The 27545-nt window shown below is 35.7% G+C and overlaps 2 protein-coding genes across 2 annotated transcripts; both read right to left on the bottom strand.

Moving 5' to 3' along the window:
* Positions 1–935: 935 nt before the first annotated feature.
* LOC145598372 (meiosis-specific protein ASY3-like) lies at positions 936–8576 on the bottom strand. Its single transcript, XM_081654716.1, has 10 exons — positions 8425–8576; positions 6546–8025; positions 6297–6435; positions 4915–5058; positions 4736–4802; positions 4456–4605; positions 4309–4367; positions 3381–3515; positions 1907–1998; positions 936–1279 (listed from the first exon to the last, which is right to left on the bottom strand). Exons 2-10 carry the CDS (start codon positions 7992–7994, stop codon positions 1226–1228), a joined length of 2289 nt encoding a protein of 762 aa, XP_081510842.1. The 5' UTR covers positions 7995–8025; positions 8425–8576; the 3' UTR covers positions 936–1225.
* A 6930-nt stretch (positions 8577–15506) lies between these two features.
* On the bottom strand, positions 15507–20825 carry LOC145596643 (ABC transporter B family member 11-like). Its single transcript, XM_081652854.1, has 12 exons — positions 20544–20825; positions 20362–20416; positions 20058–20233; positions 19754–19975; positions 19431–19669; positions 18810–19335; positions 18444–18717; positions 17220–18073; positions 16850–17116; positions 16478–16741; positions 16097–16390; positions 15507–16001 (listed from the first exon to the last, which is right to left on the bottom strand). The coding sequence occupies exons 1-12, from the start codon at positions 20823–20825 to the stop codon at positions 15648–15650; spliced, it is 3807 nt and encodes a 1268-aa protein (XP_081508980.1). The 3' UTR covers positions 15507–15647.
* Between the last annotated feature and the right edge of the window lie 6720 nt (positions 20826–27545).

The following is a 27545-nucleotide window of genomic DNA, read 5'->3' as shown; positions in this document are numbered from 1 at the left end:
AATATAAGAGGTAAGAATAATTGAAACTTACTACCTTCATAGGATAAATGAGAAATGTAAATTATAAGCTCTACTCATAAGAATAATAATCGAAATTGTATTACCTGTATATTATGAATGAGAATTATATTGTACTTTGTATAGTATAGCCACATACTAAAACCCAAGCCAATACAAAGATAGAGAAAAAAGGTATCAAAATAAAACTTTTGTCATACAATTTCTTTTAATAGACAGATTTTATATATACAATTTCTTTTAATAGACAGATTTTATATACATGAAGAGTTTTCCATTAAACTAAACATTATTATAGAGAGGTTACGAATATGAAAAGTTTTTTTGGTAGGTTAAGTATTATATTAACCTCCATGTCATGCCTTAAATTTTTATAAGATAGCTTAATGTGCGTCATGTCATGCTGACATAGGTTGCCCCATGTCATAATATCACGTAAATCACGAGTTTTAATATATTATAGATTAAGTTGAAAATTATGCGCAAATCATTTTCCATTAATTAATCAATAATCACCAACAACTACATGTTAAAATACACACCAAAAATGAGCACCTGATTATTGATCAATGTTTCACAAGGTAATGTCTAGAGTCATGGAAGGATTTACTTATAGTATAGATTAATAGATAGATGGTCACCCGATTCACATCAGCTTTCCCATGGAGTGAGCAACATTATTACATCATCTACTAGCAAAATCAAAAGAGCAAAAATTTAAAAAGCTAAGACAATAGTATAAGGTGCTGAAAACTCTCTTTTCAAGTGGGAACAATCCTTTACAACAAACTTAAACCATCAATAAAATAACCTATTCACAAATCAGAAATCACATGTATGGTGGCCAACATCACAAGAAAATAAGCTGAAAAAAAACTATGCATGTTGAGCAGTTGAGTTGGTTAACAGCGAACAGGTTACCATAAACAACCCATTCCTTCGTAATTTTTTTTCAACAAGGAGTTCTGTCTATAAATTTGTACCAAAAACCTTTAGTTAACAGCTATTGACCTTAGATGGCATAGGAATACTTATCTGGCCCTAGTTCAGGATCAAGTAGGCACTATTAGGAACTTCCTCTTAATCACAAAACGATCTCCATGTAAATGAGTAATCCAAGCCATACATGGGAGCCTAGAATCAAAAAAATATATATAGCCACCTAATACAAGGCATCTCAATTCACCGGTCAACAGGAAATTCCATCTTATAAACATCCAGCAATAGTGGCTTTCAATTGTTGCATCTTCTGTTTTCCCATCTGCAATATTTGACAATCAAATTCATGTTAGGGAAGCCAAGAAAGAGTATTCCATTCTATAGAAAGCATAAAACATACTTAGTAGGAGCTTGAATTAGTTAGCAGCTAGACAGCAACCTCCATTCTATAATACATGCAGAAGCAACAAACACTATGACATGGGACTAGAATCACACCTGGCCCGACCCAAAATTTCCAGGTTTATGCAGGAAATATAGGCCCAAAGTCAAGATTGGGTCAGTCGGCCCAATTTTGGGTTATGAGCAACTTGAAATTTATACTTTGTATTTAGTTAATAATATGCCCCTGCCTGAAAAGCCTGCTATCATTGGCCAGAAATAGTGTGTTTGGGCACAAGTTTTTTGGCCCAAACTTGGGCCTCATCCAAATCTTGGCCCAAAAGGGCTTTTTTCACTAAAGCCCAGCCCAAGCCATGATCAAGTCTACATGGGAATCGTGGTAAGTAGATAATTATGAGTGTGGGTTTCTCAAAAAAATCAAGCAAAAGGTATAATAAAGACAAGACCTGAGAAGAAGCAGAACCATTTATACAAAGCGTTTTGATGCAGATATCTTGTTTAGATGCATTAAATCAAATATGCCGTTAAAATATTATAGTAGACTTACCTTACGGACAAGCATCATTTGTCTTTGTGCATCAATGAGATGGGTCTCCACTGCTGCTTCCGTTTGCAAAAGAAGCTTCCTATGTAATGCCTCTGACCAAAATAAGGAGGATTTAAGCATCAGAGAACAGCAAAATTATCTAATTTACAGTGTCGATAATCCTTATACATTTACTAGTGTCTATAATCCTTATGCATTTACTACTGTCATTTAAAACAAGAGAGCAGTGGAATCCCAAAAGAAAATTTGTTCTTTATGATATACCTAAGACCATTGCACATCAAAGCCTAATTATGAATTTCAAAACTCCAATCAGGATCATCCACTGTTTGAAAAACTAATGGGAAACACACAACTGCTATTATGCAATTGGAGCTGGCTTATGTTCAACTTGCACCAAACCCAATTTAATTAGTGCAGCATGTCAACGTCATATAATGGAACTGATGTATAATAATCCGTACGTAGAAATAACTGATACACATGCCCAACCAGCATTATATGAGATCGATGTATCACACCATGTAGTCTTCAATTAAATACTTCCTGCATTCCATATCAGTCGACAATTATTCCTTTGGGGAAATTCCTTTTTAGTTAACACATTTCTATTTTGACTAAATTATGTGTTGGAAAATGTCATTTTTACCTTCACTCTTCTCTCTCCTCTCCCATAACAAACCCACTCCATCCTCTCTCACGGCCACCAGCCCACCACTATGGCCCATATTCTCTCTCCAGTCCTCCCTCACTGCCATCACCACCAATTTTCTCTCTCCTTTACCATGGTGTTTTATTTCCCTAACACTTCCAAGTTCCCTCCTCTCCTTCGACACCGACTTTACCAGCTTAATTTGGTAAAGTTTTTACATCTTTATTTTTATATTTTTTGTTGAATTAGATTTTTGTTAATGTTCTAATGTAGCAGCAGAACCAACATGAAGGGCCTCACATCTACCAAAAGGTATTCAATGTGAAGGTGGAATTCTAATTTCTGAAGGAGAAAGGAGATGGGCTTTTTGGGTATTAATTGCGGGATGGTTTGTGTTGGCCTGTTGGGTTGTGGGGAGGAAGAGGAGAAATAATCATTGAAACTGTAAAATTCAAGCTGAAATTCTTTGAATCTCCATAATTTTACAAGTACAATTTCGAGCCTGCCTTACGAAGGTAAAGAAATGGAAGAGAGAAGGTGGCTGTGGGGGTAGTGCAGCCAGTGGTGGGGGCGGGGACGACTGACCAGTTGGCTAATGATGAAGGGCTAAGGACTAAAGGAGAGGGTAGGTGGGTTACGGTGTTTTAGTCTTTTATATATCTATCTGACTTCTCATTAATAAGAACGCCAAAAAGAAACATATCAATTAGTAGGAACTGGGAAGTAGGAAATAAGCAGCTAAGCAAATAATCTGAAGCCAGCTCATTTTTAAAGGTAGCTTTATAAAAACAAAATGAAAAGCCTAGGATGAAGTTATCATACTTTGCCTTTCTATAACCCCTCGTAGCTCAAGATGCTGTGTTTCCAGCCCTTCCATGGTACCTTGGCAGTCTTGAAGGTATTGACAGATCTCTTCCTTGAACTTTTCATGTATAATCTTTAGGTGTTCCTGTTGTTCTGTATTACAAACCAATAGTCAGACATATGAGGAAACTTAAACTTGCTAGAATAGACTAGTTCTAGTTAATCCAGTAATTGAAGTGCCAATATCATGGTCTGGCCGTCTGGGCAATCAGTATTAAGCTGCCCTCATATTTTCATAGAGCTTAATTTGACTATTTGGGAGGCATCTTAATAAAACTAGGAAGAAACTAAAAGTAAAATATAAAGGCATCATAACAAGAGGTAAGGAGACCTACTATACAATGTACAAGTGGAAGAGGGAAGGGATGATGTACACCAATCAGATGCCTCGGCTAATTTGACATGATAGGGTGACAGACTAAAATTTCAAATCTAATTTCATTCTTTTAAGAAAGTTTGATCAACTAATATCTCTATGACATTTGCTAACAAAAATGTATTTTAGCACTTAGCTCTTTAAGTTTCTCAGTGACTGGCATTGTCCAATCATATATCAAAAGCTGGTGTTCATGCGCTTCATGTTAAAATGAAAAAAAGATTAACAAAAGTGATTATCAATACATTTGGAGAATTTTCTCTAGACATGTCTCACAAAATACACTTAGTTGATTAGTTGGAGATCGCTAAGCTCCAATTTCATCCACTTCACAACATTTTGCATGATTACGAAACAGAAGTGTTATGCTCACTTACAGTTGTGAAGTTAATCCTCTGGAAAAGGTCAAGCATTGAAAAACAGCACCACAGAATTAATTTATAGTTCATCAAATATGGTCTCAATTAGATGACGACTCTATGAAGTATGAACTAATTCATGTCTCATTACCTTGAAGCCTTGTCTCCAAATGTTTCCTTTTAGATGTCTTGAGGCTTGTAAGTTTCACTCTAAAACATAAACAGAAATTAGATTAAGGAAATGAAAATTAAAATAACAATGAATAGATGATCAAATTCTCAAACAAAGAGTACTCACAAATCTGTCTGAATCTGAGATTCAACATTCAGCAGCTGTGAATGTATTTCTTTGGCAGTAGACACCATTATTTCAGAGCATTTTTTGTTTGTCAATGACATCATTTTGGTTTTAACCTTTTCTAAAGCCAAACCTAATAGAGAAACCACTCTGAAAAACCACCAAGAAAAACTAGCATCACTTGCAAATCAGGGTGGGATAAATTTTTTTAACAAATAATTTCTTTTGTTATTCAGATTGTTTAAAATAAGTTTGAAGATGAGAAGAATATTTGAATAACCTTGCCAATCCGTCCTCTGGACTTTCATCCAAACATTTTGTAAACACATCACCAGCATAACCACTTTCTGCAAACTCAAAAAATATTAAAATGTATAGCCAAGTCCAAAAGGTCAATCATCTTTGAAGCAAAAGACCCTAGTAGCTCATAAAAGCACAATGAAAAATACTGAGGTTTACCTTTTGGAGTATGCAAGGTACAATTGAAATCACCAAAGTCAACATCGCGACTGCAATGCCGTTTGCTTCGGCCAAGCACAGGTCTCTGAACAACCCTGCTTCCATTCTCTGGAGATGCGTGAACATCATCTACTTCTGGATAGACTGCCAAAGAAAGTCCATATATCATGAATAAACACATAAAATAAAAATTTAAGGCATTCAATATGAGATCTAAGTAAAAGTGTTGAACTCAATCCAATTTAACCCTTCCACAAAGCCCTTTGTTGAAGGGTCATGGAATAGACAGCTTATTTTAGCGATCCCAGGCACTAGTCACACCATTACAATTAGGACCGATGCCAGTCTCCTTGATTTTAGCCTTAGTGATAGATAGAAGCAGAATTGCGGGACACATAACCGCACAAATAAGGGTTGAAGAGATTCTCTCTCAGGCCCCATTACTGAATCGGATCACTTGATCTATTTGCACAAGGCGTTTACTTTGGGGCTCTCTCAAGAACCTGGACCTTGTTTAAATTTAGAAAACAGAAAATTAGATTCCATGATAGATTCCGTTTTTCTAGTTCAAGAACATTGCTAATGCTATAGTGAATCTGTGACTATAGATCTGCCATTGCAGACCCTCTTCATCCAGAAACTTGCAATCAATAGTCTCGTACTCTCGTAATGGCTAGTTTCATTGACCCCCCCCCCCCCCCCCCCAAAAAAAAAAATAAAAAAAAAAAAAATAAAAAAAAAAACCTCTCTTACATTAAAAATCTCTCTTACAAATAGCCTTGCATACCCCTGTCAATTTTTAAAGTTTCTATTAGAAATGAATCACTAAATAGGCTTATATCTAAAATTGAACCTACTCATATGCGAGTAGGTGACAAATGTGTCTCATGCAACTTAATTAAATTGTCATGTGTCTAACACCAATATGATAATTTACAATGAAGGATATATTAATAACTTGTACATCTTTAATAAAATGTGTATTCATACCGAAGGAAATGGGATAATTGATCACTCAGGTAGAACACTGCATCAACTATAACAGTAGCAAATTTTTATTTTAAATAAGATGTAATAAAATTAAAAAGGCTAATCATAACAGAAGCAAGTTTGATTTTAAAAAGGGCTAAATCATAACAAAAGCAAAGCATGCCACCTGTTTAGAACAATATAATGCTCCATGATTAATTAAATGAACCCTTTCTCAGATTCCATGGAGGAAAAACTAACATTCCAAAATGGTAGAATTATTTTAAGGGGCAAATTAACCAATTCTTTCAGGTTGCCCAGAACTGTTACTCCCTATTTTTCTTCATCCTCGGTTGACATAATGAATGAATAAGCAAGGGAAAGCACAAAACAAAAGAATGCAAGAGGACAACCTTTCTTAGAAGATGAAACCTCTTCAGTACTATCAAGCTCTCCTCTCTTTCGAGTAAACAGCCCATTTCCAACATCCTTTTCTTCTGTCGATGACTCTGGGATACTGGAATTTCGGTCTTCAAATTTAGCCGCATCATCCTGATAATTCAACAGAAAAGGGCCTAAGATAATAACTACTTGATGCATGAATAAAAGAAAGATAGTCTATACTAATATCTTGAAAAGGAGAGTCAAATTCGTGTCCTCACAGAAGATTCAAAGTTATCCTTCTCTGAGGCTGTACTACTTTTGAAAAAACATCTATCTTCGAAAAGAACCCCTGCCTCTGCTTGAGCAGATCCATGAACATTCTGCTTCTTATCACAAGTTAGTGGATATGAGTGCAGAGGGGAATTCAGAACAGTATTTGTCATTTCGTACCATGGACAACTCAAATCATCAACATGGGGCACTGGAGATCGACCACCAAAGTGTTCAAAAAACTGTGACTTTTCCTGTGTAGCTGGACTTTCAGCATCAGGCACCTGACTTTTCTCTCTGGCTACAGGAGAGTGGTTGCAATCAATGTCCTTCATTGCTGCCTCCGGTTCAAGATTATCATCAAGACAGCCATGTTTAGAAAATAGAGCTCCACCAACATTTGGTGAATCCACAATAGGTGGTTCCTTTTCACACCCAATTATCTCTTTCTGGACATTTCGCAAGTCTGTTACAGGAGATAGCATTTCTCCTGCCTTGATTCTGCAACTCCTTTTGGTACAATCATTTTTCTCAACAGTTGAGAAACCCTGAGTAACAACACAAGGTTTTGAAGGTGCAGATTTTTCAGCGAAAGAGAAGATATCACTGCTTGGATGCTTCTCTTTATCACTAGATAACGACTTTGGCTTAAAGTTCCTAGGTCGCATCTTAGCAGGGGCCCTCCTCCTGGCAAGAGAACGCGTCACCGGTCTCTTAGTTGTCATGACAGCATACTCAGAATCAGTTTCTATAGTATCAGAATTCTCCCGAGGCTTGGAATGGGCATCACCTTCAAGAATGTGCTCTCTCGTCATCTCATTATCATTTGCCTCACAAGTCCTTGAATCACCTAATATCTTGTTACCAGAAGGAACAGTTCCTAATATCTCCCGCAGCTTCATCCTCAGAACTTCTTTGTTTCTGTTCTCGGTTTCGATTGGCTGCTCTGGCAGCACCTCTTTGGCTGGCAAGCACACTTGCTGTTTGGGTGCACAAGAAAATTTCTGGGATGGTTCATCCATAGAAGCCCTCTTGCTAGCCTTCCCAGAAGCCTTTTCCGACTCTGTATTATTGCCAACAGCAGGTTCTAACAATACTTGGTTCGCAGAGGATTGCATCATATGTGCTGGCTGCTTTACATGTAATAAACTTGTAGCCGGCCTAGATGCTTGGTTATCAATCTGATTTTTGGCTGTAACCATTACAGAACCCTCCTGAGCATCATTTTTACACATAGTCGCAGTACTAGAGGCCTTATTTCCACTATGCACATTGTGCTTTGCCGTCAAATATCCTCTTACAGATGCTTCCTTCTGTGCTTGGCTGATTGAAACACCAGCCTCTTTCATCGATCCACAATGAGGTTTGGCAACGGACTCAACGACTATCCCAATGGACATCTTCTGAGACTGGCTACATGGTTGATGATTGAATCCAGAACTTGGACAGCAACTCATCTTACTTTGAACAAATTGCTGATTCCAAACCCTAAACCCAAAAATGGAAAAACGATTTAGCTAAGCAAAATTTGAAACTAGGGGTTAAAAAAGGCCCATTTTCGTAGTTACGTTCTACAACAAAGGGTTAAGAACAACAGCCTGAAGCACATTAGCAACCAAACTTGGTTCAATAATCAAACTAGGCTCCAGAAACCACATTAAATTCTTCTCGGTTAAGAATAATCAACGAAAATTGCAAGTAGCAAAATTCTAGCAACAACAACTCAATCGTTATCATCTTTTATAACTCCAGTAATAGTAGCCAAAAGTTCAGTAATCCAGCTTAGAAGAACCCTAAAATGACTATACTGACAATTAAGCAAACGATAAACCCTAGATTGTGAAAATTGATTTTCGATAATTTAAAAAAGAAATATAAATATCTTACCTCAGAAGCCGCTTTAATGGAGGATAGAAAGCTCAGAAGCCGCTTCAATGGGAAATTCAGAGAATGCGCGCGCTTCAGTTAAGAGAGAGAAAGGAGGTGTGCAGCGTAAAAGTGAAAGCTCCAAAGGAGATAAAAAATGATACTGTACTGGACTACTGGTAAGAGTCGTGACGTAAAACTGTAAAATGAACACGCCTATATATACTATTCGGAATCACGCAGTATCAATCAATCAATCAATTACATACTACTAAAGGCGAAACTTAAGGGACACTTGTTATTTTTTGACGAAAAATTTTCCCGCTATTTATACCTTATGATATTTAGTTATTTACTTTCCAATTTAACAATCATATCATCAATTACATACTACTAAAGGCGAAACTTAAGGGACACTTGTTATTTTTTGACGAAAAATTTTCCCGCTATTTATACCTTATGATATTTAGTTATTTACTTTCCAATTTAACAATCATATTGTATATATACCTAAATGAAATTTTTTTGTATATCTTTTATAACTTTATACGGAGTATTTTATAATATATTGTCAAAATATTTTAATAATCGTGCATTGCACGGGATTTTAATCTAGTTTTGAATTATTTTACTCTGTATTTATTATTTATACTTCCTCCGTTTTTAAATATTTGCTCCATTTTATTATTTCGGCCGATTTTAAATACTTACTCCATTTCCTTATTTAGAAAACTTTTATCTTCGTATTCTATTAATTTCATATTATCTCTACTCTATTATACTCAAATTGTAACACCCTAGAAATTCCTTTCCTTCAAATACACACTTTACTCTTTGAAAATACGTTTAGGAATATCTAAGACATTATCGCCACCGTGAAAACGAGTAAGGCAATTGTAATACCCCATATTTTTAAGCCTATTTAATTAATTTTAATCATATTTATTACATTTAAAATATGTTCTAATTTGGGTTTAATTAATTTTCCTTATGAAAAAGTTATTTTCTTAAAAGATTTTCACCTTTATTTATTCAAATCCTATACTTAATTATATTATACACCTTATTTTAAGGTGCTTTTCTTAAGATATTTTATTTATTTATAAATATTTTCTAAACTCTTGTGATTTCAAAGTGATTTATTAAGCAAATTATATTTTTTGCTAAACTTCATTTATAAAGTTATTATTTCAAGACTTTAAAATGATAAAAACTTCTATGAGTCCAAACTATTTTCTAAATCATGACCATAGTTATTGGGCCATTCACTTACTATCATTTTCCTCTAGCCCATAAGAATGTTTTGAAGTCCATTTTTCACTTACAAAGTATGACCCAAATCAGATTTTTGTACCCACAAAAGTAAAAGGAAAAGAAAATAAAAACCCACCCCATCTTCCCCAATCAACAACATCAACTTATGATACACCATAACCATGGAAGCTTCTTCCAATTTACCTTCCCAAATGCTACCTCCCTTAGACTATTAATTTAATGGTAAAAATATTTTCTTACACTTGGAGTTCATCCACTCCATCACCATTATCAAGTTCTTCTCTACCATTAGATGCACCACCCAAATCAACCAATCACCATTAAAGCTTAATCTGATTTCTTCACCCCTTTCCACCTATAAATAGAGCAAGAAACCAAGCTAATTTCATTTCAATTTCAATTGCAAGAATACCCACGAAATTTCAGCAATTAAACCCAATTAAGAAGCCCCAAAAATTTCCCCTTTCTCTCTCCTCCGCGCCTCCTTGGCCGCGCCCCACCACCTCCAGGCCGCGCGCCCTAGCCGCCGCCACCAGCCCTAGCCGATCCCTGCTGCCCAGCCACGGTTGAGCCACCACTAGGCACCCACCTCTTTCCTCCTCTATTTCTTTCGTCCCCCTCCAAACCAAAGACCAAAGTTTGGTTTTGGTATTCTGTAAAAACCAAATAGCAACAATGCAATATATCCTTGAAACCCACTAATATTAATTTATTCTAATGATATTTGACCCATTAAGAGTAAGTAAGCCCAATCCTTATGCTTACATTATATTACTTTTATTGGTTAAATTTATGTACTTTCACATTTATAATAAGTTGTTATTATTATTATTATTATTATTATTATTATTATTATTATTATTATTATTATTATTATCTAACAATGATAAAGTTTAAAGATTAGTTTACAAAAACAAGTATTAATTTTATAAAAGGGTTAAAGCAATTATTCATGCACAATTAGTTTGAGTCAATATTTTATATTGTTTGTTCAAAGAGTATTGATTAGGCTTATTGGTTTATTGAAGGGAAGTGTCAATTTTGATGTTAGAGGTTTCATATGGTTGTATGAAAGATCAAGGTACGTATTCGTGGCTAGATCTTTAACTATGTGATTTTATTCATAAATGTGTTTTATGTTTTGAATGATGAACTATGTTTGAATGTTTACCAATGATTTATGAATGTTTATAAAATAAATCGTGTAAGCTTGTTTAATAAAAACGATTGTTTGATATTTAAAGGCTTTATAAGTTTGGTTGTAAACTTACTTGGTTTACTAAATTGTTTAAAAGGAAATGTTATCATTTTAATCATCCCATATATGGGAATTGGAAGATTGATTTATCAAAGATGTTTATTGGATTTTCTTGACTCCCACTATGCGGAGATAAATGATAAGACTATGAGCTTTGTATGATCTAGTTTTTCCTCGAGTATAGACTATGTAAATGAGTTACTAGCTTGAGGGGTGTGCACACTTAGGTTGGGATGTGGCTTACGAAAATGTTGATCTTCCATTTCTATTGGACTCTACTTTTGGAAAGTCGTTGATTTTGGAATGTTTCTAAATGTGGAATTTCTATTTATGGAAGGTTTGAATAATGATCTATCATTTACAAATGCTAAATCTTACGAAAGCATATTTAATTAAATAAATTGATGATTTTACATATCTAGCATTGGTATGTACTTAGCATTTTGCTAACGCGTATTTCTCTTTTGTTTTTGGCTTGGCCCTACTTATCACTTATTATAAGTAGATAGGTGATGATGATAGTCGACGTGACTAAATGTTGCATTGGGAACAAAGGGCGATAATCACTTAGTCTAGATTTCATGGTTGACGATTTGTATGAAGAGTTCTCGTGTGGTTCAATTTTGAAAACTATTATTACTATTATTATTTATTTAATAAGAGTTAAGTATGTATTTTCCGCTGCAAGTCTTCGTATTTTGAAAAGCCTTACGTAATCACGTGGCGGTAATGCTCCTAAATTACTCTCTTAATCATGATTTATAATCATTATTATTGGAGGGTAATTTGGGGGTGTTACAGCAACTATCAAAGATACACAACGGAAGACTTGAAAACCAAGACTATTTAAATGACACAATTTAAAAACCAAACCAACGAAAGTAAAGTTGAAAATCAACAAAACCAAAGTCAAATAAAATCCACTAAAACTTGGAACCCTTTAAGGCCCTTATTCAAAACCGAAACAACCAAACTTTTGTGTTAGTCCATAAAGTAATATAATAAAATATTCAATGCATAAAGCACATCATATCCTAATAGAAACTAGCATGATTATCTCTTCACTCATGCCCCGTCATGAATATGCCTCAATACCTGAAAAGTGTATCTCTACTTGCCCCCACTACTCTCCATTAAAATGGATCATCGTAGGGCCAAGATAAAGACATGGCCATACACAAACAACACACACACTCAGCAAAGCTGAGTACATAAGCGTAATTAAACACACTAACATGCATTCTCCTATCATCACACACACTTACCTCATTGCACCTGTTTACAAGCACACACAACAATCAACAAGATACTTTAACTAGACACTAAATAATTCATTTAGCATTGATTACGCATCGAACGGGTTTCCAACTATACCTCCCCCAATAAATTGAGGTTAACTGACACGGGAGCTAACCGTGCCAGCGACAAACCTGTGCCACACATAGGTGGCGGAATTCCAGCGCATAATAATAATAAAAAGGAATATACATCGTCCTGTACTCCGTTAGAAGTTATGATCAAATATAAAGTCACATAACTCCCCCCATATTTTCATACTCAAGGTATATACATTCCAAGAGTTTTGGTGCGTAATCTCTTTCACTTTACGTTATTTACATATTATTAGACTTGGTGATGACTCTCAAAACATAACGATTCAATCATCAATAATAATTCAATCAATCAACATACCAATTTAATTCTTGAATATTTAGTGATCACATAATATTTAATGTTGAACCCTTTTTAATTCTACCTCAGTGTCAAAGACACCTTAAACGCATAAAGCGCCAAAAATCCTATCCCTCGGTGTTAAAAACACCTTAAGTGCACAAAGGCACCAACATACTATTTATTCCTTGTGTACATAGACACTTATATAGCTCCTTCCTCATGCTTAAAGTATCAATAAAAATTATATGAACCTTAATAAAATTCCTTTTTAATATTCCAAACATAATTAAACAATTAGTTTGATTAAACATGCTCTCTATCATGCCATAAATAAACATGTGGTTCATAAATAATATTCCAAACTATAAAATTCCATTCAATATCTCATCACAAATAAATCATACATCTCAATTCCATCACTAATAACATCCAAATCACAAAATTCCACTTTAAACCTAGCATGAAACTATTTTTAATTAATCAAACACCTTTTGCATGCTACTACATCAATCATAACTATGCTAAGTACGCGAACGTACCTTGAATACGATCTTAAAATCGCCTCGACTAGTAAAAATTGCTCACTTCGAAGTCTACTACACATTAAAATTATAATAGAGCATTAAAATCCACTCTAAACAAATTTCCAGCAATTTATACTATTTTAAAACCCCTCATAAATTAATTAGAATAAGCTGAAATTATATTTAAAACACCATAATTAAGTCCCACTTAATTGGTAATTTAAATTTCCTTCAAAAACATAATATTAAGGGTTCTACATAAAATTCCAGCACTTTATTTCTAATTAAAACTTGCTGTAATTTGGTCTTAAAACACTTAAATTGAAGATCTAAACATTAATACATCATATACTTTCATAATTTCATAAATCAAGAATCTAAGGTTTCAAAAATTGGGGCTTTTTAATTAATAACCAAATCTGAAAATTTATTAACATAATTACTATAATCAAACATCAAAATTAAATCCCAAAACTCATAAATTACAATTAGATCTAGTCATAGATTAAATTAAAATAGGAAAGATTAAATTTTTTTTCTTCGAGGACCACCGACGGCAGCAGCAGCCACCACGGCACGGCTGGGCTGCTGCCGCCTGTGCCGCCGCGGCTGCTGGCCGTGTGCTTGTGGCGCGCGATGGTGTGCGGTGGTGGTCCGGCCACGTGTGTGGTGGTGGTGGTGGCCGGCCGTGAAAAAGGGGAAGGGGAATAGGAAGAAAAAAAAGAAAGAAAAGTAAGGAGAAAAGGGGAGAAGCTTACCTTGGGTTTTCTCCACTCTGGGCAAAGTTGATTTGCCTCATAAGTGGGATATTTATACCCCTTCTCTACTAACCCTTTACCCTAAACTTTCCTCTTTTAGTTTTTCCTAATCCCTTTCCTAATAAAACTTGTTAAAATTAAACTTTCTTAAAATAAAACCCCAACTTTTAAATAAAATAATTAAATAAACTTTCCTTCTAAAATAATATTAATTAAAATACTTTAATTAAAATAATTACAACTATTTAAATACTTTATAAAATACATACTTTAAATAAAATACATATAAAAATACGAGGTATTACACAAATACTCTTGCTTTTTACAATTTTTTATTTTTCACTTACCCCACCAGGCCACTATCTCTATAATTTATTACTTTATCTAAATTCTCCTAACACTCCGCGCATAGCGAAATAAAGCAAGTATTTAAAAATGAAGGGAGTACTTTTTAAGAAAATATATTTTAGTTTTTTTACTACTCTATTATTCTGTTACTATTCCTGTGTTTTATGAAATCTAATTAGTGTGTCACTGTGTTAATTTTTATTTATTTTTGACAAGAGGTTACTATATTTATTAAATCTTGAGATTATATGTACTCCCTCCGTCCCTAAATTACATTCCTCCTTTCTATTTTTGGTAAGTTTTTTTTAGTAAAACAACTCTCTTTTTCTGTTTTATACTTAATGCTTTCTCACTCATCCTTTCCAAATCTCACTCATAATACTTGTGCCAAATTACAATGAATATGATTGGTTAAAAATTTTCAATTAGGAGCATGTGATTGGTTCTTTTTTTTGTAAAGGATTGATGACATGTCATGAGTAATAACTAATCTATCTTTGTTTTAATAAAAAACATTATTAATGTTTTGTACTTCCCATTGCATTATCTAATATTGTTATTTGTCTTATTCTTTCCTCCTTAATTTCCGTGTAAATTTCCAAACAGGAATGTAATTTAGGGACGGATGGAGTACTTTAACTTTGTGGTTTTTTTTTCTTTTTTAATTAGACCTTGTAATTTACAATTATATACATTTATTTTTATATTTATAACATGATTCATAGTTGGCTTAGATGATCAAATAATCATTCTTTTTGTAAACGGTTGGGTGTTTGAATCTCCTTATCATTCGACTTTTAATAAATTAGTATAAATAATTTACCCAGCTAAATTGGACACATCTGTGAGTTTGAATAACTTTTTCTTAATGAATATTAATACTTATAATTAAACAATAAGTAATAAATTTATATTGAATCAGAGATCGCCTGGGCCAATGACTAGTTTTTATACATTAAAAGGCGTTCCAAAACAAGCCTACATGCCACGTGGTGCCCTCCTCATTTAATCAAGTATTCATTTCATGTGCGTAAAAATATAAATTGTACAAGATTTGAACCCACAACCAATTAAAAAAAAAATGTTAGCCACTAAGCTAGCACCATGTTATATATCATTCTGCCAAAATTAAATATAGATTTCAATTATGGAATTAATGCACTAACTTGGGCAAAAAAAGTGTTAGCCACTAAGCTATCACCATGTTATATATCATTCTGTCAAAATCTAATATAGATTTCAATTATGGAATTAATGCACTAACTTGGGCATTGCCCGAGCCTAAAAACAAACTATATAATAAAGTTTCATGCCTTGCAACAATTGTAAGGATCCTAAACTTAATAAAGACTGAAACTGATTGTCAAAATTTTGTTCGAGGATAGATATATTATGGAGTTACGTTACTCACGTAGATGCACTCATGTGCAAAGCAACCAAGGAAGAATATACACCATCTTTGATATGAATTAGAGTCTCATGTTTACCTTTCTCTACAATGACCCCATTTTTTACCACTGCAATCACATTAGCGTTTTTTATAGTAGATAATCGATGTGCAACTACTACTGTTGTTCGATTCGCCATCACTTGATCTAGGGCATCCTGCACAACTTTTTCAGATTCAGCATCTAATGCACTAGTAGCTTCATCCAAGAGTAGGATTCTTGGATTCTTTACTATTGCACGGGCAATGGCAACTCTTTGTTTCTGTCCGCCCGATAATTGAACTCCACGTTCACCAACAATTGTGTCATAACCCTACAACATTGTGCATTTGGTTGGAAATTATAAGCTTATGAGCTTTGAGATTAAAATACGGTCATACGGAGTATTAAAGATTAAAGATTTTGTACCTGTTGCAAGCTGGAGATGAACTTATGAGCGTTGGCGAGCTCTGCGGCCCCTATGATTTCGGCCTCGGTTGCATTGCCTCCTTTTCCATAAGCAATGTTGGCACGTATCGAGTCATTAAAAAGAACAGGTTCTTGGCTTACAAGACCCATTTGTTGCCTTAACCACTTTAGCTGGAATTTTTGAATTTCAATTCCATCAAGGGTAATGCAACCAGAATTTGGATCATAAAATCTTTGCACGAGTGAGATGACAGTTGATTTTCCACTCCCACTTTCTCCTACAAGAGCCAATGTCTAATCCAAAGATAATATTAGTGACATACAATACTAAAAATGTAAAATATATAGGCAAGAAATATACATCTTTGGTTCAAACATTACCTTCCCAGCATGAATAGTCAAGCTCAGATCTCTAAAAATTTGGATGTCTGGTCGAGTGGGATATGTAAAGCTCACATGTTGAAGCTCAATCTCACCCTTTACATCATCCAAGGTCATCCCAGATTCATCACTTGGGTCTATTTGAGACTTGCGATCAAGGATTGAAAAAACGGATGCGGCAGCACTCTTGGCTTTGCTACTATCGGGTGCAAAAGAGCTAGATTGTGATATACCTAATGCTGCCATGGTAAGTGCAAAAAAAACCTGCAATAGTGGACATTTTATTTATAATAAGGATAAAAACGGAAGTTGAGACTTTTTTACAAAATTTTGAAAGACAACAGATATCTCTCAAGTATAGTAGATACTTACACGAAAGACCTTAGCAAAGGTAGTTTTTCCGTGGCCAACGAGTTGAGCTCCTGCATAGAAACTGATGGCGTAGACAAAAAAAAGCAAAGCAAAGGACACTCCGAAGCCTACCCCACTAATTAACCCTTGCTTTATACCAGCTTTCAGAGGGGCTTCACATTTCTTTTCATACAATTGTATTACCTTCTCCTCAGCACAAAAAGAAGCAATTGTTCTTACACTCCCAACTGCATCATTAGCAACTTGGCTTGCTTCTTCATACTTTTTCTACAAAAAAACCAAAAAGAAAAGAAAATTCATAAACATATATCTAGATTTATTTATAAAAGTTTAAGCTATGTTTTGTGTTTGTGTGAGTGTGAGAGAGAACCTTAGCATCTGCACTAAATCCCTTCATGAATTTCATTTGGATATATCCATTAAGACCTATTAAGGGTATTAACGCAAGAACAATGAACGCCAAAATCCAATTTGCCAGGAAAGCAATCAGCAAACCAGCAATTGCAGTTGCAATATTTTGAACAAGCAGACCTAAAGCATCTCCAACCAAAGCACGTACAGCTGCTGCATCAGTAGACAACCTTGCACCAATTGCACCACTTGAATTCTCTGACTCATCGAACCAACTAACCTCCATATGGACCACTCTAGCAAAACACATCAATCTAATTCGTTCTATTAACTTACAGCCAGCCACGGAAAAGAAGTAAGCTCGGGCTGGATTTGTCACTAGCGATGCCAGACCAAGGACCAAAAACATTATGGCCCAAAATCTTGAATCTTTTTTAAGTAGATGAGGTGGCTCGTAAAACATTTTGATCACACTAGATAAAAGTATGCTGAAAATAGGAAAAATGACACCATTGGCACTTGCAGATATAGCTCCTAGCACAAGTGCTGGAATTTCGGGTTTGTTAAGAGACACAAGACGCCAGATTGAAATTTTTGGATGCTCTTCTGAAACAGAAACGGAAACAGAACCTTGAAGCTCTTGGAAGGAACTCTCAGGAAGGTCTACTCCTACTCCGGATTTTATTGAGAACGAGTGATGATTGCTGCTCACTCTTTCAGAGGATCCACGACTTAATGACCGTAAGGATGATATTCTCTGACTTGACTCTCTTGAGATATTCCCAGCTTGTTCAGTCTCTTTTCTCATTTCCTGCAAATGAATAAGTTGGGAGTATGCTCCTTCGGGATCCTTAAGTAGTTCAGAGTGAGATCCTAATTCGTAGGTAATAATTAGTAGTTTAGAGTGTGATCCCAATTCATAGATAATAAAAAAGAACCAAATTACCAGCTTTCACGATAAACCTGCAGAGTTATGGAGGATATTCAAGTATAATAGTACCACAAAAGGAACCAAAATTATCCACCGAAAAAGCAACAAAAGTATCTTCAATGACTGATCTAACAACCACTAACGTTTTCAAAAAAAAAAAAAAAAAAAAAAAAAAATAAAAAATAAAAAATCTAACAACCACTAACCCAGCCACTGTAGAATTTAGGAGGAACCAGATTTATGTGGCCTTACTTGCAAACTAATAAAAGAGACAAAAATATTAGAGTGTAAACAATCAAATTGCAGAATTACCTTTCTCAACCACCTTCCCTTGATGAATGACTGCAATCATACTAGAATTTCGTACGGTACTCAAGCGATGGGCAACAATAATAGTAGTTCGATTAGTCATTATTCTATCTAATGCTTCCTGTACAATTCTCTCAGATTCAGCGTCCAATGCACTTGTAGCTTCATCAAGTAGTAGAATTCGCGGATCTTTCAAAATGGCCCTTGCTATGGCCACTCTTTGCTTTTGTCCTCCAGACAGTTGAGTTCCATGCTCACCTACTAAGGTATCTAGCCCCTGGATGCAAAGATAGAAAGATGATGCTGAAACTGTCATTTTCAATTTCCGATAGATTTTTACTACAAAGTATGGGAGAAAAATTTTCAAACCTGAGGCAATTTATCTATAAACTTGGAGGCATTTGCAAGCTCAGTTGCAACTCTTATGTCTTCCTCTGTTGCTCCATCCTTCCCATAAGCAATATTATCTCTAATTGAGGAAGCAAACAAAACAGGCTCTTGACTAACTAAGCCAATTTTTTGTCGAATCCATCTTAGTTGAAATTCTTTGAGATTGATCCCATCAATTAGAATCTGCCCAGAATGTGGATCATAAAATCTCTCTATAAGGCTAATCACCGTAGATTTCCCACTTCCACTTTGTCCAACTAAGGCTGCAGTAGTGCCACTTGAAATTGAAAGAGAAAAGCCACTAAAAATTTGTTCATCGGGTCTAGTTGGATAGCTGAAATGAACATCTCTCAACTCAATTTCCCCTTGAATATCATCTAATACTTTTCCATTGTGGTCATATGGATCAATCACTGGTTCTCTGTTGATAGTTTCAAACATCTTGTAGGCTGCTGCTTGGCCTGCAGCGAATGCACTCATGGAAGGGGATGCTTGCCCCAGTGACCTACATACATTAAGTATATGCAATTACGTATTAAGTATGAAGTAAGTACGTCTAATTTATTTTCAATCTAAACAAGTTCAAAGGAACAAACTCACATGGATCCAACCAAGACAGCCACAATGACATTAAGGACAGTACCCCCAGAGTAATTTTTTTCAAGTATCATCTTTGAGCCAAACCATATGGCTAAAGCATAGCTGCTAAAGACAACAAGCATTAAAGCACCCAACCCCATCCCAGCAGCTAATCCTTCATGAACTCCAGACCTATAGGCGCTTGCAATAGCTATATTGTAGTTTGCTATGGCTTTTTTCTCGCCTGTAAATGACGCCACCTAGAAGAGAAGATGATATTTAAGGTCCAATCTTGTGTGCGCAGAGTGTATATATATGTGGTGTGTATACATAATGGAACTCACAGTTCTGATTGAGCCTATAGTCTGTTGTACAACAGTTGCTGCCTTTCCATAAGCAGCTTGCCCCCTTGTTGCCATCTTTGAAACAATGATGGTCATAGCTGCACCAGAAATTGCCAAAAGAGGTATGGAGGATAGCATGACAAGAGTAAGAAGCCACCCTTTGATGAACGCAATGATAAAGCCTCCAATAAAAGTCGATATCATTTGTAGAAATTTTCCAACCTGGAAGAATACTTATATATATATATAAACAAAAAGAAAAGGATGATCAAGACTAATATCAAGAGTGTCGATAATGAGTTACCTTTTCCCCCATAGCATCTTGTATGAGAACTGTATCCCCTGACATTCTCCCAATCACCTCTCCTGTATTGGTTTCCTTATCAAAGAAAGCAATATCTTGTCTAAGTATTGCTTTCAGGTACAATTTCCTTAATCTTGTTGCCTGTCTTTCTCCTGTTACCATCCAGCAAGCCACCTCTGCGAGTGCAAAAAATATTATTCTTCGTATGCATCTTCAATTATGGATGGTTTTCAACAAATGTAGCTTTTTGAGTTTATCTACTCAATTACATTAGAACAAAAGATAAGGGATTTAGAGTGCTTACGAAGAAATGCAGCAATTGCAACTCCTATGGCCAAGTAAACAAATTTTAGAGACACCTGCAAGAAGCCAGCAGTGACTTGGTTGAGGATCTTTAGAGATATTGCAGGAATGGCACAAACAACAGAGGGAGTACTATATACATTAACTATCTTAAGTAATATTAGACATGGGAGAACAATTAACCTTGGAGATGACATGAATGATTTTTTTGGTATTTTGATTCTCACCAAATGAATCAACCAATTCACCAATGATGATGGCCATCAAGGGCATACATATACCATTTGCGACAGCACCAATTGAGCCAATGATCATCAATGCCTTGTCAATTGAATCCGCAAATGAGAAAAGCTTATAGAATGGAACTCTAGCATAATTCTTCTGGTTCTCATTGTGTTGATTATGCTCACCAGCACCAGAATTGGAGGTTGTTGCCTCTTCAACCCCATCATTCTCCTTGTCCATAGTCTCACCGACTCACCCTTGGGTCTGAACTTAAGAGGAGAGTACTTAGTTACTGAAAAAAAACTATTACTTGTATATACCTTTGCAAGAATAACAGGATTTACATAAGCCTAAGCCTTACTATATTCCTAATATGTGTGTGTTTGTGGATTTAAATAAGCCTAAGCCTCACTATAAGAGAACAATGTAGCAGACAAAAGGATTAACATGATGATTAATGAATAAATAGGCAGGTAACATACAAATTCTTAAATGGACCTGGTTCACACTAACTTATTGTAGACCATTAACATTAGAGAAACTATGGTTGTTTTATTAATAAAAAAAAAGGTCACTATAATAAAAATAAGGTCACTATGTTGAAATAAAAGTCACTTTGATAATATATACGCTATAAGAGGTTAATTTTTTCAATGAAATATTTATTTAGTGGTCAATATAAATAATAAAGGTCACTATGTTAAAATTAGGGTCATACGCCGTATTTCAACTTCACAATAATATTAAGCGTTATACTAGTTTTAATAAAGGTTACTATGCTAAAAATAAGGTTACTATGTTAAAAATAAGGGTCACTATGTTCAATATAATGTCAGTTGCGTGTATAAAAACCTCGGGTCCACAATAATATTATTGTGGATCAGGTCACGCAAGTCTTTCTGCAGGTAACATATCTCAGTTCAGAATTAAGCAAGAGCAAACAATTCAAGAAGAAGATGACGGACGTCAAAGGAATTACATGACTATAATCAGAGCTAGCTAAATAGACTGAGCAAACAACAACATCCTGTCAAAAATAAATAAATAAATAAATAAATAGACTCATTAATTACACGAGTAATACATTATACAAATTTTACGAAAAACTAACATAAACTTAAACGAACATAATCAACAAAAACTGACTAGATTTAGTCCATGCTCAATAAACATAATAAGTCTAATGATTAAGCAGTTTAGATTTGGCTTTGGTGGACAAAGCCACTGATGAAGCTAACTCTAGACAATATAGGGGTGGTTTTATTGCAGTCCCTTTAACTTGAATTTTATGTCCACTCAGTACAATTTCAAATTTCTCATTTGCTCATTTGGGAGGGTTGTTTTAAATGAGCTTATGAAATAACTTTAATCAACAAATCAAAATTCATGTACGCAGTATTTTTTTTCAAACTCTCCATAATAAAAGCCAATCAACACAGTTCATTCAGGGAAAATGATCGATCAGATGTATCACACAGTACAGTATATAATGAGAAATAAAGTTCATGTGTTTTTTTTTTAAAAAAAAAAATTATTAATATCATTATAAAAGAGAGGAGAGAGTACAACTTACCCAAAAAAATCAGCTTTCCTGTATTATCGGGATGGGATAAAAGGGAAAGAAAGCACTCCACTTCAAAACTCAACCAAAAAAAAAAAGCACACAAAGCTAGCTAATACTACGATGTATGAGTTATTGATCTTAATTGTATGTCTTGTCTTGATATGCTCAACTTCAAGGAAAAGTCTCTTCCAACAACTCCACCCGCTATTTTAGAATTAGATCGACTAATTTATGTAATTATAATAATGTTTTTCTTTATTTTTGACTCATTCTATCTTCGTAGTTGATCTCTCGCCTCTCTGTATACTTAATTTCCATCTCTCTCATTCAAATCCTATTTATTGATTACCATTATATACTTTTCAGAGTACTATTAATCTATTATTAATTTTTTTTTTTGAGAGAATCTATTATTAAATTAATACCAGTGATTGGCGACTTCTCTCTTTATTATTACTTTTTTAGTCGTAGTTTGCTTGGAGAGGAAGCACTTTAATATTTTATACGAAGTTGGAGTATTATTATTCTTTGAAATACAGGTCATGAATCACGACCGTTGACGTACTCTTGTGACTTTGTGAGGCACCATATTATTTAGATTGTAACTAGTGTGTAGTTGCAACGAATTACTATTTTTAAATATATATAATAACATAATGTTGTTAAAAAAAAGACTTAACATTGTCTTTGTTATGATATAGATGTATAAGTGGAGGACTATTATCCATGTACTATCTAGAATACTCTAGAGACGGGTATTTGATCTTATCCGATGAATCCCTAGATAATCTACATGTATATATATATATATATATATATATATACCCTATCAATGGAATAGAAATAGACTGATCGATTCTCTCTCCAATTTCTCTCTCGTTCTCTTTGTTTCATAACAGTCTTAATTTTGTTGAATCTATTCGTTTTTATTAATTTTTCTCTACGCTGTATAATTATTTATGTGTTTACTTAAACATATACTCCCTCCGTTTTAATTTGTTAGTCCCATATACTATTTTGGGCGTTTCAAAAAGATCTACCCATATTGAATGTATTCTATTTTTAACTTAATTTGTATTTCCTATTTTATACATATTAAATTATGATTGGTTAGATTAATTGATTGTGAATTAATGACATGACTCTAAGCAAAGAAATTACTCCCTTGATTTATGCAATTATGGCTAATGCTTTCCTAAAAAAAATCAAAAAAATTAAATAAAGCTAAACTATTTATGATTTTTTTTTTTTTTACTTTAATGCTAGATTCCAAATATTTTCCTTTTCTTATTTTATATGATTGATTCTGTTTCGGGGTTTTTTGAGTCCCTTGGGAGAGTTACAACACTAAGACTGGACGCTCGCTTGGATGCCTGTACCTGCAAAACAACGGAGCACCGAATGGTCGGTGGTCCGCCTCCGAAGCTTAAGTTAGTCTAAGTCCGAAGAATAAGGTGCGGAATGTAAAGGTTATCTGCTCGGATTCCGAGCTCGGGTGTACTGTTCTCTTGAGAGTGACAGTTCTGACAATGATTAGTAATCACTGAATATTCCTCGGAAGGAGTGTAAAGGGTTCTTTGTGTACGTATCACGTATTGAATGTCAAGATGTCTCACGTAGCCATAAATGAGGAGGTCATCTCCTATTTATAGGCTTCTCGAAAAACGTGCACTCCCTAGGGTTTCGTGCCCTAGGGAATATTTACGCAGCTTTTGCAGTCCTCGGGATTTGGGCCTGACAGCCGCCAATCCCAGGTCCTTTTATCCGTTCGCCACGTGTCGTTCCCTGAGAGGTCCAAGGTGGCGCCCCTTTCAGTGACACGTGGCGGACTCTGATTGGGCCAACTGGCCTAGGGTATTTTTACCCAAATCATTTGCCCCTCACAGGTGATACGCGCTTGCCACGTGTTGCCTGTGACAGGTGTCAGCATCCGATTGGTCGGATTTTGAATAGTTACTGTGGAGGGAAAGTTTTAGGGTTTTTAACCCTTCTATAAATAGAGAGTTTTCACCCCCGGATTTTTTACACCTTTGCGAATCTTTGGAGAATCTTTGACTTTAAGAATCTCAAAATTCCCTAAGTGTTTCTTAGCTTTCAAGCATCCGACACTCGGCCCGCTGTCCGACCGTTCTCAGCCAACCAAGCGTCTCTCACCCTTCTTCTAAAGGTAACGCCTGTTTTTTTTTTTTACTTTTCATTTTTTCTTTGTTTTCGAAAAAATGGTATCCCAACCGCATGCAGCACAGCATAGGATAGTGATCAACCGGTCACCGGGGACGGCTGAATCTAGAACTTGCAGTGCCGACTGCTTGGCCAGCGACTGTGCTTTGCGAACTTCTCCGAATTCGACTGGTTTCGTGTCTGTGCAGGACACAATGGCCAGAACCAAAAGAACAGCAAGAAAAACTAACTCCGATGGATCTTTTTTCCCGTCGGATGGTTCAACTCTTTATTCTGACGGCTCGATGAGGGTGCCTCGAAGTGAGGTGTCGGAACACCCTGATAGCCCTTCTTATCTTCCTCCTACCCCCACCTATTACCATTCTCCCTCTTCAAGTGGTACTCCTAGTGATAGGATACTGGAGAAGGCAGATGAAACCTATGCAGCCGGGCCTTCTGAACAGGCGCCGGAAGAGAGTCTAGGGGAGGACCCTGCTGGCACCAGTCGGCAGTCCCTTAGCTCTGATGACAATTCTGATGACGAGTCGGCCTCGTCATCTTCTTCAGATAATGCCTCCGCCTCTTCAGGGGAGGCAAGGGCCAGAATAGATGCTGCCAGGGAGTCCTTGGCAGTTGAGAGGGGGGAATCCTGGGCCGAGCCGAGCGCTTCCAGACGCTTGGAGAAAACCCCCTACTATTATCATGTTCCGCAGAGAAGGCAGAACACCATGGAAAACGGCCTTACAAGTTTTAAGCGTAAGGTTGTTCTGGGCCATGGCTTCACTTTGTGCGTCCCCAATAAGGACGACACCATTACTTGGCCGAGTATGGCCAGCTATGAAGACCGAGCATTCGGTTGTTATTGTAGGAGTTTATAGGTACTACGCAGCGGAAATAATATATATGAATCATATTCAATAGAGTACCTAATCCAAGGATCGCATGCATAACACACAAGACACATAATCATACCTTTGGAGCGTGAATTCCACAAAGCTATTCGACAGGCAAATCAGGGAGAGAATAGAGCCCCAAGTGTTGCTCCTCTACTTAGTCCACGAGATTCGAACGAGCCGTCCACCAATACTAGATTGGTCGAGTGATTGAGGAAAACTGCAATCACCACCTTTTCGGACAACCGACCACCGCACGAACCACCACCACCACGAGACACCACCGGCGCCGGGAGGAGGAGAATGACGTGAGAGAGGGAGTATGAGAGGGGGTTGGTTTCGTGTTTGCTAATTAGGGTTTGATCTAAAATGATCAGTCAAATCCTTACTTGCAAACCTAGGCACCTAGTCTATTTATAATCTCATCATAATTAGACTAGGGCACGAAGCCCAATAGCCTCTTAAAGCCCCATATGGCCGGCCACCTAGAGTGATGAGGCCCATGATGGGCCTCGTCCTCTAATGCTCGATCTAGCCCCTTTGTGTGACCTTATAGGATCCGTCCAATTGGGCTTTGGCCTATTTTATTAGTCCAAAGATCGTAAGTACCTCTAGCTATGGCAAAACGACGACCCAAATGTCCGGACTTAATTATTTCCATAATTTGATCCAATTATATATCTAGTAATTGCACACGACGAAGACATAACTCCTTCAATCACCCACTTGTCTGAGACAAGGGTGCAATATTCAAATTCCTTAAGTCAATGTATATGTCGAATTGATAATATGATTGCATCACATGTCGAGATCATATTAATCTACAAATCGTTTCTTGAAATCTGAGTTAGAATTACAAAACCAAATGATTACTGAGTAATGCATTTGAACACGGCCACGTATTTTCTGAATTCTCCCTCTTCAAGCGGCCATGACACATTTCCTAATTTAATAGGTAGACTCAATCCAATCTTATGGCAACCAAAGCTCCCACTCAACTCATGAAGTAACCGGGAAACATCCTTTATAATCTCCAGTTACGGCCAGACGTTTGAATGTACCACAGTTAAAACAATCATTGAATGAGATCAATGTTCCACTCATGTCAAAGGAATCCACTAATATATACGGAAGCTCTATACTTGAACTTCAAAGTAGGTCAATAGTTCGATCATGCATCATTCATGCATATCCAAGTGATTGACCGAGCATCACTATGCCCCTATAGCCCATGAAATTGCGCTATCCAGTCAATCTTACATGCTAGTCCATTTATTGAAATCATTTATGCCCACTTTAATGATTTCAAACTAGGAACTTAAATAATATATGAATTTTGTTCACCTGTGGGGTTTCATTCAAAAGGTCATCAACCTAGTGAGCCCATCAATTCATAATTATTTTGGACATTTTATTTAATTTCAAACCATAATTAAATAACAAAAATTATAATTTCTGTTTTAAACATAATTCTGCAAATTGATGTATTTTCTTATGTAATATGTTTTCACAAACATACACAACTTAAATTTACACAATTTGCTTCAATCCAAGACTTTAATATGACTTTCATACCTTTGTCTATGGAAGGGGTTTAGTGATTTCTCACTCATAATAAAACTTTGCAGAACGTGACCTTCCGCTGGTCAATGATCTCATAACTGAGGCATATCTCATATCCATTTGTTTGGATTTGTGATGTGACTCTGGCTCCTTTGTTCTTGGGCAAAGGTGACCCTTTAGTCACATGACATTTTTAATCCAAACTTCCTCTAAAACTATCCGACTATAGCTTAATACACATATTCTGACATTGAGCATGCAATAGTGCTTTGCTTTGAACTCTTCAAGCTCACTATACTTCTCCATACTGACAAAATTGTGCATCTAGATCGAAATCTAGAATCATCTTGCCTGTTTGGAAGAAACTTGCATCCGTAAAACCTTTTGACAAACTTGTTTACCTTTAACACCATAAACTAGAAAAATTCCTTTAGTCCTTCTCAAGTACTTAAGGATTTGTTCTTAGTAACTTTCGTATGCTCATTCTGTATTTGCTTGAAACTTGCTACACATGCACAAGTCATATGTAACAACTTGCTTTGTACATTTCATGGCACATGTAATGGACCCTTTTGCAAAAGCATAAGGTACAGTACCCTTACAACTCAACTCTACTAGCTTTTAAAGGCATAGAGTTTTATTGAGTGTAAAACCATGAGGCATGGGAAAAGATCCTCTCTTAGAATCTTTGATCTTGAACTTGTCAAGAATCTTATCAACATAAGTCTCTTGATTAGGTCCAGTCATCCTTCAAGATTCACTTTGTGGATTTTGATTCCC

Source organism: Chenopodium album, chromosome 20 (genome assembly GCF_948465745.1).
Source record: "Chenopodium album chromosome 20, dcCheAlbu1.1, whole genome shotgun sequence".
Classification (NCBI taxonomy): domain Eukaryota; kingdom Viridiplantae; phylum Streptophyta; class Magnoliopsida; order Caryophyllales; family Amaranthaceae; genus Chenopodium; species Chenopodium album.
This window is presented reverse-complemented; position numbering and strand designations above follow the sequence as displayed.

Coding starts and splice junctions, on each gene's coding strand:
- LOC145598372 (XM_081654716.1), bottom strand. CDS start 7,994: ATGAGTTGCTGTCCAAGTTCTGGATTCAATCATCAACCATGTAGCCAG. Junction 4,606..4,735: donor CCAGAGGACGGATTGGCAAG/GTTATTCAAATA, acceptor GTGGTTTTTCAG/AGTGGTTTCTCTATTAGGTT. Junction 1,280..1,906: donor AAATGATGCTTGTCCGTAAG/GTAAGTCTACTA, acceptor CAAATATTGCAG/ATGGGAAAACAGAAGATGCA.
- LOC145596643 (XM_081652854.1), bottom strand. CDS start 20,825: ATGGACAAGGAGAATGATGGGGTTGAAGAGGCAACAACCTCCAATTCT. Junction 19,670..19,753: donor CTATAGGCTCAATCAGAACT/GTGAGTTCCATT, acceptor CTTCTCTTCTAG/GTGGCGTCATTTACAGGCGA. Junction 16,391..16,477: donor TGACTATTCATGCTGGGAAG/GTAATGTTTGAA, acceptor TCTTTGGATTAG/ACATTGGCTCTTGTAGGAGA.